Source organism: Varroa jacobsoni, unplaced genomic scaffold (genome assembly GCF_002532875.2).
Source record: "Varroa jacobsoni isolate VJ856 unplaced genomic scaffold, vjacob_1.0 contig00015, whole genome shotgun sequence".
NCBI classification, from domain to species: Eukaryota; Metazoa; Arthropoda; class Arachnida; order Mesostigmata; family Varroidae; genus Varroa; species Varroa jacobsoni.
In genome coordinates, this window is record NW_019214397.1 from 295253 (window position 1) to 312716 (window position 17464).

Sequence of the window (17464 nt, forward strand, 5' to 3'; positions counted from 1 at the left end):
TTTGGAGCTTCTTTCTCTATATTTAATAAGCAGAAGACGGTTTTGGCTATCATGAAATCAGCTAACAAGTTGCGATTATACACACCTTGGTCACTGCTTTATGCATAGATTTTGACATATAAAATCCTAAGTGAATTTTTAGCCGACTCTAAGCAATATATATATGATACGTTTGTCGATCTGCTAAAATATTTGAGAAGAATTCTCAGTATAAGCATGTAGACAAGACTAGGATCTTCTGTGAAAAAAAGCGTAAATTATACCAACTTATGCTGCTATCGCAGAAACTACAAAAAAGATATGTCAAACTCTCAAAACCTCAAAAGTTCTATAAAAAAAAAAAAGACTGATGAACTCTACATTTTTTCAATCCGTATAAAGTTAATATTCTTGATTTTAACCAATGTAAATTTAGGTTTTTTCATACAGAAAATCTTTATACGTCAATTGACCCGTTTTGTATGAATTTCCAGATTCTTGCTGTACTCTTTCAGCCTGGCTAGAAACTGCGGGTGATCTATTTATAACCCAACTGCTGTGTAGCTGTTGTTATGAAGAAATTGTTTTTAATCTACGTAATTTAGGTTGCACAGGTATAAAACTGTCTGTTGCTGACGGCCAAATAAATTTCAGATAGTTCAATTTCCTGCCCAAAAGTAAAGTTTTTCCAGAATGCCTAACATGGACAATTTAAACCAAATACCTACACTAGTTTATAGGCTAACTTTTTGCGTTACTAAATAGATTCGACATGGACGTTATGCATCTAACGGCGGCATTGGTACTAATTGGTTTCACCACCGTGCAAAAAAATATTTTGATTTATTGCATGAGACTATTCCCTCCATTTGAAGAAGAACACCTGTCACACTTCGGTGAAAGGCGAAGTTATGATAAATGTCTCTCTTTCGAGACTCAGGTCTGACATCGCCGTTAGGCATCCATCAGAAGGCTGACTCCCAAGTACGAAACAAGGTATGTATTTGTCTAGGCTCGAACCTACACCGCACAAACTAAATAAACTTAATGTATTTCATTTGTAATCTGCGCAGAAATTAATAGAAAAATTGTTGCCCATGCAAGATTGCGTAGCTACGCGTTATCGACAAATGGCGAAACGAGTCAAAACTTGTCACAAGCCTAACCAGATAGCCTGCCACAATTAAACAGTGAGAATGCGTGTCGAAAGTTCGCTCTATTTCGCATAGTTTCGCGATTAGAAAACACGCAGTAGTCAAACCCTACCGATATTATCCAGATGCATTTTATAAACGGGGTATTTCGATCTGAAAAAATGAAAATCCATAACGAGATTTCCAAAACCTTTACCCTATCTCTTGTATGGATATTTTCGCAAAATCTAAGTCGAAACGATATTACTTGTTAGACTGAGCATAGAAAAGCATCCCAGGAGTTTAGGTCAAGGGTAATGCTCGCTTTCAAGGCGAAACGTCGTGTCTCAATCAAGCCATAGTTAAAACACGCCAAAAAACTCTCAGACCTGCTTGGCTAAATTTTATCAGGGCAAACCAAGGCGGGTCTAGAGTCTTTTGCACCGCTACCAGTGGTTGACCCTCGCCTACTGCAGTTGTCACGAAGTTTAGCATATCGCACTTGAATGAATCATTTTAAACTGCTTTCGAGTTTGAAGAAGTGAGAACTTGGCAACCGGAAACCTAAAGTTTAAGTCTTTCGTATAACCTGTTGGCAGAGAAAACAATGAGTTCAAGAAAAAATAAAGACACAGTCAAAAATTATGGTTACCTAATAGTTCTCGTAGGCGATATAGGAAAGCGGCATTTGATAATGCTCTTTGATGAACTAACAATGGCTTTTATCTTGCCCAGTGTGTCAAACAGTTGTTCACGAACCAGAGACGGTAAACGTTTCGAAATAACGCAGAAACAGCGGATCGAACTGACCCAAATAAAACATTTACGCAAGACCACTTTCGGGGACGACGATGCGGTCACAGCGGGTGGATGATATTTTTTAAGATATCTAGACAGATTTTGCCAACAAGAGCACGACGAAGTCTGGACACGATACGATATTTAAGGCTAGGGGAAATTTAAAAGCAATTACGATAGCACAATGACTCTAATGACAGAGATAACATCAAGAATTTGTGATTTCCCGCAATACGACAGAAGTGTTCGTTAGCTCAAACAGGCCAATTTAACAGTATCTCAGCGGATATCAGCAGCGTGGCTGAATTCACCGCAAACACTAAGCAGTGATGCGTTGATAAGGGCACCCATGAACATTTAATCGCTCAGTGTACATATCGACGATCCTAGAACAGTGGAATCTTGTACACGACAGGGATTATCTTCAACCTTTTCCACAGGGTTTTTCGATGGCGGGTCTCATTGAAAACATGCCCTTTACTTATTTTCCGATCATTACGACTGACGCATGGGAATCTATAGTCATACAATTCGTTTGCTGGATTGGTAGCTATGGTGACAAGCAAGTTTATTTAACATGCCTTGATTCGTTTCATCGGTGTCAAGAATCAACATCAACTGTGAGATGAACGAGGCGAGCTATCGATATTGGACGTTGTTGGATTTAGTCTAAACATAGGGGTCGTAGCACTCGTAACCTGTTGGGCTCCTTCATGGTGATTTCTTCAGGGCCTAATTAGAGCCCGGCTTTTTAAAAAAGCCATCCGAGCGATTTCCATACTGTTTTGGGAACCGCCTGGATGGCTTTTTCAACATCGGATTGATCAGGGCGTAATAATCCTAACTCGAAGCGCGGCCAAGGATAGCGTAATGACTGAGAAAGTCAGCGCTGGGGTACCAGCTATTCGCCAACAATATAATGGTCTAACAGCAACTAACCCCAAGATTGATTTCGCATGTCGTTTTCAGCTGGCAATACGGCGTTGGTAACAATAATTATATAATATCTATGCTTTATCTCGGAACGTATCTTCTATTCGTCGGTATTTCTGAGCAATTCGTGGGGCACTCAGTTTTATACGCCCTTTTACGAGAGAAATCTGTGCCATATCACTGGTAGCGTTGGGTGACCATTACATTTGCCGTAGCCTGCGCAACCGCCGTACTAAGTGCTTTCCGATTCTTGACATTGGGACTTGGCAAGTATATTGTTGCAGGTAGCATACGCCTTTAAGTTGAGATATATTGAGCTGTGGTTCTCGTGCGATCTTGAACAGTTGCTTCTACTCAATTGTACCTGGTTTACGTTGCGGAGCTGTACGCTATCTAGTCTTTGCGACTTGATGCGCAAACTGGCGTCCACTGTCGATACTTTTGGAAAATACCGGCTTCATAATAATAAACGAGTATTTATTACCGATCTTATACGCGGCAAGGAGTTTCTTGGCAGCGAGACTTGCACTCCTACTGTCTGAAATCTTGAATACGAAATTTGGCGAAACTTCTGAAAGTACTTTCACTAGATACCCTGTTCATTTTGACAGGCTGACAAATGGCTAGAGTGAGCGTATCTCCGCTTGTTAGAAGAAGTATAACTATAGCCTGATACCAAGCAGCAAACTTCAGCAACTTCCCGCCAATGCCATATTTGTCAGAACAATGCCAGAAAACTGCTGGACGTCCGTGAAATATTAGTACTACTTAAACCGGTGTACTGTACAGGAAACAGTAAAGGCACCATAACTCGGTTCTGAATAATTAATATAGTATATTCCCCTTTGCTCTTTCTTTCTTCCCATCGCTAAATAAACTAGTGTACCAATTCACATCCGTGTAACAAAGAGGGGGTAACTAGACCAGGTAAATGTAAGCGCTTTGTAAAATACACAGTGAGGCAGATTTAAGATTACGCCTGTTGTTCTTTCAAACCTTCTTTTGCCTTCCTGATAAACGGAATTACACCTTGTTTGTTTACAACTTTATGGGCATCTTGTGTATGCTAAAATACATTGGACTGTACATATACACACTGTAGCCTTTTAGATAAACTAGAGACAGAAAGCTTTCAAGTGCAAAATGAATTTCATATGTATGGGCTTCCATGCAGACATTCTGTATTTAATTAGCGTAAATGTGTTCCAAATAAATGGCTTCTAAAATTAAATATATTAAATTAGCATTTCCGTTAAAGGATAACATTGATATTACATTCTACAAATCTTCATCCCATTAAGTCTAATGTGTCAGATCTTCATCAATCAATAACACATGGCAAATATTTCAATTAATCACGCGTGAGCATTTTCCATGTTGAATTATTTATTCTAATATTTTCAGTTTATTTGGGTTTGCGGAACAGTTAGCATGGCCATTCGTAGTACCTCCATATCAGAATCGCTAGAGGTTTAACCCACCTTCTACACATGCGCATCAAACTCCATGCGCAGATAAAAATAACACATACGTAAATATGTGATGTATTCTGTGAACTAATATCCATGGTTGTTTATGGCTAGTTTAATATACCAAATAAGCGAAGTAGCAAATGTATAGTCATGTCGCAAGTAGTTCTAGAAAATGATGAATAACAAGTTACAGGCTATTCAAGAAGTAGCACAATTGGACGCAAGTTGTTGAGATTAGAACGTTTATAAGTTCGCCTTTCTGAACTAATTTAGCAGCGTTTTTTATGATGTGTCATGCGCGTTATCCTTCGACTAATTTTTTTAGGTTGCTTCTTTCCATATAATGGAACAGTTTTCTGATATGGTTCAATAAAAGTACTTCAACAAAGGAATCAATTCTAGGATAAAGAACGACACATGGACCCCCAATTGAGAAGCTGACATGATACTATTTCAAGCAGCGTGTTGATGCTGCGTGTTAAGCACTTGCAAACTCCCTCATAGGTTGTAAATGTTAGCTATATTGCCTATAAGTAAATAAATAAAAGTTATATCTTAATTGAAATGTAAAACTTTTATTGGCACAAACTAAGTTATGCCTAAGATCCTTTCGGTCTCATTTATTTTCTGTTTATGCAAATAGCAGGCAATTTATATCGATTAGCAATAAATAACAATAACCTACGTTGTTAATTTTATTTGGAAGTCACATAGTAGGTGCCTTATTGCAATTACGTATAAGTGTTCTTTTTGCATACAAATCAGCATTATCATCAGAAATAATACTAAACGTTATAATTTTTATTAGATTTCCGGTAAAAGTATTTTGTAACATTCTGCTATTTGCACTAAGTGAATTGAATTTGGCTACACGTGATAAAACGAATGACAAAACGAAGTCCGGAGCTCAATCTTTTTGCTTTTGTCAGCCAAAATGATAGTTCATCTTTTAAACATTGGGATCTATCGATTTTACTATTCCAAAATGGAACCTCCAATTTACCGACAATGTTTTATTCCAAATATTTTCTTTGGAACATAATTCGTGCATTTAGTAACTTTATAGAAAAAAGCATAAGTCGGAAGACTCAATATCGTTAGATATACATTTTTTGTGTCATGTGTATAGCTATAACCATACGGCGATTTGCCTGCACTCTGCACTTCTGAGTGCGGACTGTCGTAGTACAGCTCAATTGTATCGCTGCGAACGCCTCGCAACACAAAGCGTTGATGAAAAAATAAATAAAGCTAAGCAATTTTTATCAGTCGGAAGGAGCTAAGTGACTTCCTGTACAGTTGGGTTCGGTGAACTCCACGAGTATGTACATGAGAAAAAGACGGTAGCAAACTGCCCGGAACCCGATTTTAGTCAAATAGAAATGATTTATTTGACGCCAACCCTTTCTCAGTTTAAGTATACGGCCTACCGCGTGCCTGCTGTATTGCTGCACAAAGATGGTTCGATATACTATCGGTTCTGCGGTCTGTGATTGGTTTCAAAAGCAAAAGTAAGGGTTACAAGACCATCCACATTTATTAAAAGATTTTTTAACTTCTTGGCTTTATATGGATTGTACTTTAGATTAGAATCAGATCTCAAAGACATATAACAATAATAATAATAATGCTGTAAAATTATTTATTGAAAACAAATACATTACTTCGCTTAACAAACATTGTATTAAGTTCTCGGGAAGAATTAACGAGGCAAACCTGGCACATGTAAGACATTGATGAATAGGAAGTGAACTTGCTGAGAGCAGAAAAGTAAACATATTTTAACCATTTACGTAGAGAGTAGCTGTATCTAATGTCACCTGTCGTCCAGTATATGCACTACGTAATAGTGACATGATAATCAAGATATTTACGAAGTGGACTCTGTTTTCCAAACGAGAAAGTGATTATTATATTTCAATGCTCATGAATGTTTTCGGTATCTTCAATTAAAAATATGCGCCGTTTGTAACCAAACCCAATTGCAATTTAAAAGACGTTCACCGCTGAAAACTTTCGCGCGCGCACGCGCTCGACCACAGAGCGACTAGGTTAGTTATACGTAGGAAATGAAACCAGAAAAAACACCGATTTCTATTTGTGTACGGAAACAGTTGTAATCACCGCGTAGCATTACGGTCTATTCCATTCCATGACAAACATGTCTCTATAGCCCAATCACGCTCCATGTGCTTTGGACAAACGACTGTTATTGAATACATTCAAACAAAGGTAGACAAATAGTTGTACTCCTCTTACTACGTGTTCTTTATAATTTATGACAATCTCTTGGATTTACGTTTATAACTTGAAAGCAACAAAATATTTTTTGGTTCTATTACAACTTAGAGTCTATTACAACTTTCAATATTATAATAGCTATATAATTATAGATCGTACAACGTTGGTCGGCGTTGAAAGAGTCAAAACAAACCGGTACTACAAACAGCTGTCGGCGAATTCGTCTTACTGCTTGTCGAAGGGAACAGCTTTGTTTGTCCTACGGACAGGACGTGAGCAGTCTAGAGCTTGATAATTTTCTATAGCCACAGTGTAAGGTACCGTCCATTCAGAGAAAGCATTATTTTGGAAGTATTTAGAAGAAATTAGCTTAAGATACATTCATGTTAGCCTTCCTTTAATGGCGAATCAACTTTTTGAACGATCTAATATTATTTCTATACTGTTTTTTATCCGAATACCACGGATTTATCAAAAATTATTAGAATGTGATAGGCGTATTTTCGTCTAGTTATTGCCATGAGTATTCATTATCTATAAAAAGCTATTTACATTATGATTATACGTAGCATCAGGATCTCCGTTCGATCAATCAGCAGCAACCGGAGCATCTCCACAGAATGTAATTTTAGTTCACTCACTAATTCGAAACTAAAAATTCACTCACTATCCTTTTGGGGGGTTCATAGGGTTGCGCGAACCTGGACATCTAAGGAAACGATGGTGTACCTAGAGAGGGCAATTTAGAATCTTTTTAGGTTTTGAAGTAAAATTAGTCGACACATTTTAAATACTATACATACGGCCAAGTGGCAGGTACTCCCATTTTGGCACCGCCGCACATCACGTTCTTCCGATGCTTCTCATCTACCCCTGCCGTGTACCAATATATTCTATATTGCGATGCGATAATGGTTAGTGCCCTTTCCAATCTGATGAGCCCGCCTCCGTTGAAGGTTTGTGCCAGCTGCAATCTGTGCAGTTGCGTGGCGAGTGACTTGTCTCATTCATCATCCTGAGGTTTTGAGGAAAGCTCCCATAGACTTTGAACAGAAACGATCCAATGACCGCTTCGTTTGGCGGCTTCGCTGCGATACGTAGCATTGAAAGAGGGCACTGAAAGGTACATGAGGTTTCATTCATTTTTGTTTATCGAGCAGCTAGGGTTTTGAAACTTCTACAACAAGTTAACTTCGTGGAGAGCGCGTGGTTCTTTACGCTGTGTGCTTAAGCAGCCGAGTGCACACTCGTTGCTCATGGAAGAAGTTTAATAACGAAAGCGTCAAGAACAACGAAAACAACTGTCAGGTTTCATTCTGTGTTCAGGTAATCAGACGCTTCTCGATATTTGTGATATAGTTGAGACGTATTCTATGTCTTTTTGCGTTAGTTGCCTTTGTGTTGTAGATTTTATTTTAGACAAGGAACACCCTTGGGGTTTTCTTGCAATTGTATGTACATAACTTAGCTCAGGCATTGTTGTTGTTGAAGTCTTTTCTTTTGTTTTTATAGTTTTCTCCCAACAGGTCCACTCTACTATTCAAACATTATTAAGGGAATGTTAATAAACTAGTGGTCCTACGTTGGCAAGACAATGCTTCGCTAGACCTCCGAACAGTGTGACATGAGCTGAATGGCAGGCGGGTCGCCTAAGGCTGCCTGACTTGTCTAGTACACTTTAGGAAGCGCCCAGGAGCAGAAAGCCCGCGCGCGCTGCGCGTATGAGTTGTTCGATACACCTTAAATAAATGTCGTCAAATATAACATTCTCTTACAGGTCTCTGTATACCAGAAGCTTGTAACGCATAATAAGATTCTAGCAAGGACTACTGCAATGACTACCGCTGTATTTCAGCTAATGATACAGGAAGGAGGTTAACTGTGTTGGACTTGAGTGGCCTCGTCCACCTAAATATTTCATTTAGTCGTTCTTGCGTCTAAATAAGTCCAACATGGAGTTATAATTAAGTCCTTTTTCTTCTTTATGGTCATTGTTCGCATTCGTGCGCATTTATTTTCTATTTGATCGTTTGATGTACTTTTGTTGCATTGCTTGAAGAAAACATGAAGGGAAGTAAGGTACAGAAAAGTGTGTACTAATGCTTGAATAAAGTTTCTTTTTTTCTACATATGGCTAATCTGTATTTAAAAAAAAAAAACTACAGTTTCTGGTTCCCACAAGGAAGTGCAAAGCTGAATATGACGCGTGATCTCTATATTGATATCTGCCGTGCATTGAACATAGCAGAATAGTTTGTACTATACTTCATGTACTACACCTTACTGGACTCTTTATATAATCGCTATTATTACAAAACTTGTATTTGTCCGTAAGATGTTCTGCGTTTGGAAGAGGTGGCTTTAAAATGATGCCTCGGCAGTAGACGTCTACTTAAAACTATTTTTCATCCTACCTATTCCGGCAAACTGTATTCGCTTGTAATTCTATCGTTGCTCCAAAACCAGTATGTTTAAATGCTTTCAAAATTTACTACCTTAATCGCATACATCGTTTCCTCCATTCACACTTTTAGACAGCATACAATGAGGAGGAAGTACCGTCACATGCTTCTGCACGTTGATTGCACGTCGACTGAGAGAACTGTAGTTCCGGCGGCTCATCGAACAGGGAAAAAATGAGCAGATCCCTCTCAGTGGACTGAGCCTAATCTGTGTACAGACTTCTCGTATAATGAAGTTACGATCCTACTATTTATGTTCAGGTCTTCTTTATCTTCAAATGCGAAGATGCCGCAGTCCGCCAAAAGGTAGTAATTTTTATTTTTTCGAGAAACATATGGAAATTACAGTGTGTCAGGTGAAGATGGCCTAAAACGAATCAGTGCAAAAAAAAAACAATTTAAAGGAGTTTAGATGGCAATGAAGTATAGTGTTTTACTGTCTAGGGAAAAGTCTTGAAAAAAGAAATGGTTCCAAGCAGTTCCTTACTAGCAGTATGTTTTTCGAAGATACCACGTCACTGTTTTTAGCTCTGCAAAACGGTGCTTCAAGCTTCATATAAGTCCGTTCCGAACATTTTATATTCGAAACGTTGGGTTGGACGGCCAGGACTTTGGTCATAACAGAGCAAAGGCAGATTGTTAATTTGGCTCTCGCCAATGACACACACTACACGACCAGTATGAACAAAGAAAGTTATTTTAATATTTATATTTAATTTATGTTTCTCTTAATCGGGTGATGGTTTTTGTCAATATAAAGCAAGTACAAGCCTTTGAATATTTCATTTTAGCCAACAATGTGCGAGGTATTTCATATGTTGTATCATTTTGTTTAGATCTCTGATCTGCTCTATGGTTAAAACAATTACACAGCCTTTAGTGATCATTAACTTACTATTATCGAGATATTCGTATGCCAAATTATAGGCGGTTGTTGCTATTTTCAAACGAACGTACGTATTCGCCCAACGGAGTTGAGCGCGGTATATAGAGTAAGTTGACTGCGTCTGCTTTGGCCAGCAAAAGAAATCACATCAAAATTACCTACTTGCCTTAGTTAATAATACGACTCCATTCATTTGTGCATTACGCTAAGTGTATCATTGGCCTTTTTCGAAGCTCGTGCTTCCCATTGCGAATGCCCGAATTTGGGCATGACTGCTTGCCTATTTACACACTCAGCGTGTTCCACCCGCGCCGAGCTGCTGAGCATCAGTAAAACGGAATGTGTGACGTGTCTCCACGAAACGTGCAGTATTGTAAATCTGATTTCGGATTCCAGCACTACGACTGCATAAAAGAAACGGCAAAAGAACAGGGCCGGAACCTTCCAATTCACAGAAGTCTTTTTCTAACTGTTGCACTACGGTTGGTCCTGGGACGTTGAGATACCACACAAATGACAAAAATGGGCAAAACATAGGAGTGAAAAAATCGAAAAAAAAAAGTACAAGATGTGGTCTTTTCAAATCGTATCGAAATTACGCTATAAATGCATGTGGCCTTTGGCATTGATGGAGCTAATTTAAGATGATTCAATAACTTGAATACAAAAATCAACCTTCAAATACGGATTAGCGAATTTAGAAATGGTCTGCTAAAAGAGGCAAATGGACGCGTTAGAACTGATCTTTTCCTTTGTTAGGTATTAGGATGGCTTTCAAAGCGGTCTCACCCGAGAAAGGCAAAACTATGCATTCAATATATGCAAACAGTATTTAAATTAATATTGTTGAAACAATCTCGAAAGCACACAGGGTATCATAATTCCTTGTTCCGATTACTAAACGCATTGGCCGGGTTCCAAGAACTATTTGTAAGATTAAATGTGTTGATTTTGATTATCTTCCAGCCGTCTTTAATGTAGTCTCCTAACTTACTGAGCAATGGCAAATAGGCAACGATACATTCAATAGATACCAGCTCGTTAAAAAAGAATTCGCCCCCAAAACCTAGATTGCGATGTCATATCCGAAGGTCGTACTGCTGGTAATATTCAGCTTCAGTGGGCAGGTATTTCCTTATAAGCCAACCACGAATCAAAGCTCGATTTGTTAGTATGGAAATGAGGAGGTCTGGGAGAGGAGGCGATGACAAAACATCAGATCGGCAATTGGACCTTGGTCTAGCTGCTTATAGATAAAAAGATGTGGAATTTTTAGCACAAATGATCTATGCGAATACGATTTTACAAGACGAAATATACACTGCTTCTGTGATATTGCAGTAAATCAAGGCGGGCAGCATCAACCCAACACGGACGGGAGTTGTGTTTATCCAACAGCTGTACGAAGTGAATGAAAACAATATTCCTCCTGATCCATTTTAATATTCATGGTTACCAACTGCCACGAATATGCTAGAAAAGCACAGCCAACAGAGTGTTCTGCTTGCCCACAAAACAGGAGTGCGCTGTAACTTTACAGCTAGAAATACTCCCATATGCAAAATCCCTGTCGAGTATCAAGGTAGAGACAACTATCCAACTACCCCACCGATGTAAAGGCACTATTCGTTTTCACAGTCTAGTATTCCTTCCAGGAAGCCTCATAAGGACCGAATCGGCTCCCGACTTTCTGTGATTCAACTCGGACCCTCTTACCCCTCGGTCAGTCTGTCACACTCTCTTTAATCGTTTCCCTTCTCGGAGCAGTTCGTGAGCCTGCAAGCGCTTAAAGCATTCGTCGGCTTCTTGGCCGTAAACGATTCAGAGATCGATTTTTGTCTCGAAATTATGTCTGTTTGCCGCATCACGGTCACACTACGTGTGCATAACGCGTATCTAGCGGCTACTTCTGCTAATTTGTTCAGCTAACGCTTGGTTACCAACTGATCAACTAATTAATTGTTTTTCAGAAATTACGCTTGTACTACCTTGACCTAGTTCAAAGCGAGAATAACAGCGCAGCTACAGCAAACTATGGAAAAACTGCTATATTTGCTTTACTTAGAGTTAATGTCGTGATAGCGGAACGCACCGTTTCCATTACGTATTGCTAAGTGAAAGTTTGAGGCCATATTTTTGATCTTATAATACCTAAAACGAAGCCGTCGATGTACGGTTGTTTTATAGTAGACGTAATTACTTGTTAAACAACTTTTGAACGAAAGTGATAAGTGCGTGTTACGAAAATCTTCATCGCAAGGCAGTGAGAAAGATTTAGTTTTGAGATATTGTCCAAGCGATTGTTTCCTCTATCGCGAAGCGTCACTTGTTGGAAATGGATTGATGAGCAGTAGACCATGTGCTTTGATTTTTGAGAATACCTTCTAGAAATTGCTTACGTAGATAATTTTCGTTGACACCCTTCTACATGATTGCTTCCATTTGATTTAAAATGCTTCTACATTAGTATTGTGCGTTAGCGTAAAATCCGTTTATAGATATGGTGACTTAGGTCGTACATCTCATTAAGGACTTCGCGAAGTCGGATGTACATCAGATTATAAGAAATGAGGAGCATAAAAATCATTCGTTTACCTGCCTTGCTGGAGCTGATAGGTGAAATCGATGTACTTGCCGTTTACTTTCCATATAAGTAAGAATAAAAGACCGTTTTAACTAGCAAATCAGATTAACATTGATAGAGCTATGATAATTAATTGGAATGGTGGGCTCAGGTGGAGACGTTAAAGTAGGATGGTAGCGCCCCACGCCAACCTATCTTTGTCCTAATGGCAACTAATGTTGGCTAGTAGCAGCAGCTAATGACAAGGTGAGTAAAAGCATGTATTTTGACGGCCGCAGATTTTAGGGCTGTTAAAAAACCGTTTTGCCTTAAAACCATTAATGGCTATATATAATGTCAACTCTTTGCTTCACAGTTGAGTCTGACTTTTATTTACAAGTTAGACGAAATGTTCGGCACTAGATAGAATTGGAATATCCTTGAGCTCTAACCACAAAGTAGTGAACAAAATCATATCACCATGGTTAGCTGCCAGGAGTATTTTGTTAGAGTAAGTTTGCCTGCATAATATATTATGTCAAATATTTATGTGTCTTATTATACTGAGCGAGCACATCCGAGATAGCAAATATATTTTTGCTGTGTAAGTAAGTCTTTTCGCTATGAAAAGATTATTCACAAACTGTAAAATTTCACCCTGGGCAAGCTACATCATGGCGTTCAGGTTGGTTGTTTCGTTTTATTACGTGTGTTTGTTATTTTTACGTCATAGTTTAGGCTGGTTCGCAATGTCGCTTGCTATCCTGGACGAGTGAACCATTTCTTTCGCTCTCTAGTCGTTCTTTAGGTAAAAAAGTATACATTTTTTAAACAGCGTTTAAACATCGGCTAGTAGTAGCATGGTCAATTTGAACAACACAAGGGAGGTATGCCTCGGTATTTGTCGAGCCCATTTAGACTGACTGTATGACGTAGACACAAGATAAGGTTTCTGTGATTCGCAGTTTTCCGTATAGAGGTCAGCCCGTCAATATGGGACGTCAGAAACGATCATTGTCTCTGTACACTCTGTGTCGGTTAGATTTGTAGCAGTCATCTAGTAGATAATGTTAAGCAATATTAGTTTTAACCATACAAGCAAATGTTTGAAAATGATATTACGCAACTTCCCTAAAATGTAGGAGACACTAGAAACGTCGCGCTAGTGTATTTGCAGTTGTGTAGGGCGGTCTGTTTCTAGCCTGATAGATTCATCCAAAGTATTTTTATACAAACACAAACTGCCTACTATGAATAACTATATACTTCTTCTAATCCATTTTAAAAGGCTACTATATTATCTATTATTCAACTTATACCTGCCAAAAGGTGTAAAAGATAATGAGATATCGAATAGTTTTCAAAAAGAGCGGGTCGTAATTCATATTTTCAGGTAGTTTTTTTTTTTTAATACTGAACTTACTGACTTCGCAGGTGGAATAACCTTCTGCATAATAGCCTTGCGTTCATACGGTCTTGCCGGGTAAAGCGTATTTTTGTACACTAAATTTCACTCGTCTTTTACGCAATAGTCATCTTTGTCCTAATTCCGCTTTATAAAATATTATAACAACTGAACTAGTCCTTTCGTGCGATATATTTTGTAGTATTTCCCATTCGAGACATCTCCATATATTGCCAAAATGCTCCATATAGCAATACTAATATTGAATAGGCTTAGCCTTACAAGTGGCGTCTGTGTGTCGTTGCCAATCTCTGACAGACGTTCAATTGGCGCTCGCGCGTAGCTACGTGTTTGGTTTGCGTATGGGGCATCCGACTCTCGTCATTTCTCGTGCTTCGAGTTCGCCGATTCTGACGCGAAAAACGTTTTCAAGATACTCAGAAAAACACGGCACAACTTGCCATATTTTTAACACTTCAGGTAGGAGAAGAAGGATCAGTCGAATTTTCACTAACGTGCTGCTTTTTATAGAAGCGTTTCGTAGAGGACTTCGAAATGTATCTGCACCATAATACACAGCTTAATATGAACGGGCGTAGTATTGAGAGACGTGAACATGACTCAATTTTTTTTTAGTGCGATTTTTGGTCAAAGCCCATATTTTTGCTTACCTTTCCTCAAAAATATATTTTGCGAATGAAAATATAAATTTCAGATAAACGCTCTTATTTGGGTTCAGAGATTTGGAATTTCGGAATAGAACGTGTGTTTGAATATGAAATCAACCCTAAGTACAATACTAAACCAAAACAAATCGAAACAGGGGTCCCAGTCCCCATTAGTGTTGACTCTCGTAAAACCATTATCTAGAAACGAAAGTAGGAACTGAGTACAGCACATATTATTTAGACGATTTCCTGGACTAATCCGACTATTATCATGTTTCTATACAAATATTTTTGTGTCTATTTGAGATGGTCCAGGTTCAAAATCGGGGTTAAACGCACTTCGTTTCGTGTTGAAAGCCAGTTGTTTGATAATATCAAACGTAAAGTTTGAAACATTTATTTAATTTGGATTCTCAAGTTAAAGCTAGAATAGTCTATTCGTCGTGTCTCAATATGCTGTTCTGTGATCATCTTTGCATTAGGTTTTATGGACGTATATAGTGAGCCTGATTGTCATGCTACTGAATTTGCCTAGTGAGGCATCGATATTAACCCTCCGTCGGGCTGGTAGATATCCTCGGAATTGCTGCTCTTGTCATCGGTCTCTCCTGCGAAACTGCTGCCGACCTTCAGAACCTTCAGTACAGAAACGACGCACAAAATGTCGAACGCTAGTGCTATACCGGTGCGTAGTCTGGAGTAGTATTATGTCTGTTTATTTAGACACAAACTAGGATATAACATAGAGGTGTATATTCAATGTTCAGACGATAAATTATATACATTCTGTACCTACTAAATTTTTACCGGTTGCACAGAGCTAATGCTAAATGTATAGAATTTACGTATAGAAATCAACGATTTTTATGGCTAACTTAAGCAGAGACAAAATGGCGCATCACTAGACGATTTACACATACTAATATACTTTGTACGCTAAAATGTTTCGTTCAACAGTAAGTGTTTGCAATTTACTTGCAATCAACCTTGTTATTAGATCAAGACCAGTAATAAACTGTTGTCTTTGCTACTTCGTGCCTCCGGGTTTGTGGAAGTGCTTCAATGAGACCCTTCTATGGTGGGGAATGTATACTTTAAGGTGTTCAGTCGCTCTACTTACGGAAGTACTGGCTATTCGTTCCCGAGTTTTCACCACTGTTTCTTTCAGGGAGGCCCCTGCTTGAGCACAGCGCTGATCAGCGCTGTGGAGCGTTAGTGTGCTTAATAAGCACAAATTTGAATTTCAGTCAGATCTAAGCTTCTGCGATAAGTAGATAATGGTTCGACCTTTAGGGACTGAATGATCTAGTAGTTTCTTATCACTGAATATCTTGTTGTGTATTTTGCCGGTAGCTCGCTGCACTCGTTGCAAACTAGAGGACTACGTGGAATATGAGCTATCGACTAGCCTTGCCCCTTCCGCCAAAGGTCTATCGCCAAGTGCCATCGTGCTTTAAAGCGCTCTTGTTGTGCGAATTTCCGTTCGTCTCACGTGCTTAGACCAGGCAACGATTCTGAATACGATGTGTAGTTCTACTTTGTATTTTCGTTAAAGTGATTTTTCGAAAGGCCCACCTACCAAATCTTAAGTCCCTGACGATTCAGAGCATCGGGTAAAGCTGGCCATCAAGTATACGACGGAGCGCTGTACAAGCTATCTAAAAATGTTCGTATTAAAAGCTAGTATACGGTGCTTATTATGTGCCTACAAGTACGAATAGGCTCATATAAAACCATATCCAACAATTAGTCTTGCCTAAAGCAAATATAAATACGATGTATCCTTAGATAAAAAGAGCACAAAGCACTCTTTCTAACTGCGAATCAATGAACGTGAAGTCTTTCTATTTCTTTTAGGCGCCATTTAACTCATTACAGAAAAAAATTGACGAACGCCAGTAAACGGGTCAATATAGCACTGAGACCATAGGATGTAACTGCGAATAATGTTAGATAATGATACAAATGAAACGACAAGGAATAACAACAGAGCGATACAAAAGCATCGTGTATATTAGAAAAACTAGATAGATCGTGAGTGCGAACCAGAAATATCGTGGTCTATTTCAGTAGCGAAACGCAAACGTGAATTTATTGGAGCTCAATAAAAGGGAATTTAAGGGAGTCTGGCTATAAAAATCGGGTTAGTTTTATCCTTTTGTTGTAAGTGCTGCCGTTAGATCAAAGACTACCTGTCTAAGGACATTTTTTAATACTTCCAAAATAAAGTGTAATGTTCTGCTTGCTAAATTGTATAAATATTAATAATTTCAAAAAGGGTTTTTTACACTTCTGTAACGTCTGAATGATTAACGTCAAACATCGAGCCGGAAGGTGCCATGGTGCCGATGCCTGAGGCAGCAAGTATTCTTGCTGCTCTTCTATGAACTTACTACGAAGTGAAGTAAGCGACGAAGCCATATGTCTAATTATACGACTCATCATAAAAAACAAATTGCTGACGACGAATCCTCAATATAATTTATCGTCTAAGTCAATTCTAAAGTGCTGCATTCTACAATGTTTACTGGTGTCGTTGCTCGTATTTCCGGGAAGGACACGCATACTGTCCATTCATGTGCTCTGGAATCACAGTTTTGTACATTTGTTCCCCTGTAATATCTTCGGATATTAAAGTCACGTAGTTGAGACAAACTTGAAGAGGCTTGATTAGCAATCTGTTCGACCTCTTTGTAGGACCAAAAACGTTTCAAGCAAAAAAAAATGCCAGAAACATTATAAAATTCAGCAGTTTCCGATCTCGCCAAGCAATCGTATAGAAAATGTTGGCTAATACAGATCCATAGCAAAAATGATTGCAAACATAATGGGATGATACATGGTGTTTGAATCTATATGATAAACTATTGGATTCACGATAATGCACAGTGCTAGCTAAACATTGTTGCCAGATAGACGACGAA

The 17464-nt window shown here is 38.7% G+C and overlaps 1 protein-coding gene across 5 annotated transcripts; it reads left to right on the forward strand.

Annotated features, from left to right (window-relative positions):
• Positions 1-7509: 7509 nt before the first annotated feature.
• LOC111270604 (uncharacterized) lies at positions 7510-16790 on the forward strand. 5 transcript variants are annotated; one of them, XR_015315008.1, is made up of 6 exons: positions 7510-7882; positions 9091-9324; positions 11246-11626; positions 14191-14352; positions 15023-15225; positions 15894-16790. XR_015315008.1 is itself a non-coding variant. In XM_086972547.1 (6 exons), the coding sequence occupies exons 3-5, from the start codon at positions 11375-11377 to the stop codon at positions 15073-15075; spliced, it is 327 nt and encodes a 108-aa protein (XP_086828673.1). In that variant the 5' UTR covers positions 7512-7882; positions 9091-9324; positions 11246-11374; the 3' UTR covers positions 15076-15225; positions 15894-16790. The 5 variants fall into 5 exon arrangements, 3 of the variants coding, with proteins under 3 accessions (XP_086828673.1, XP_086828674.1, XP_086828675.1); XM_086972547.1 differs by having other exon boundaries at positions 7512-7882; positions 11246-11486; XM_086972548.1 differs by lacking the exon at positions 9091-9324 and having other exon boundaries at positions 7512-7882; positions 11246-11486.
• The last annotated feature ends 674 nt before the right edge of the window (positions 16791-17464 follow it).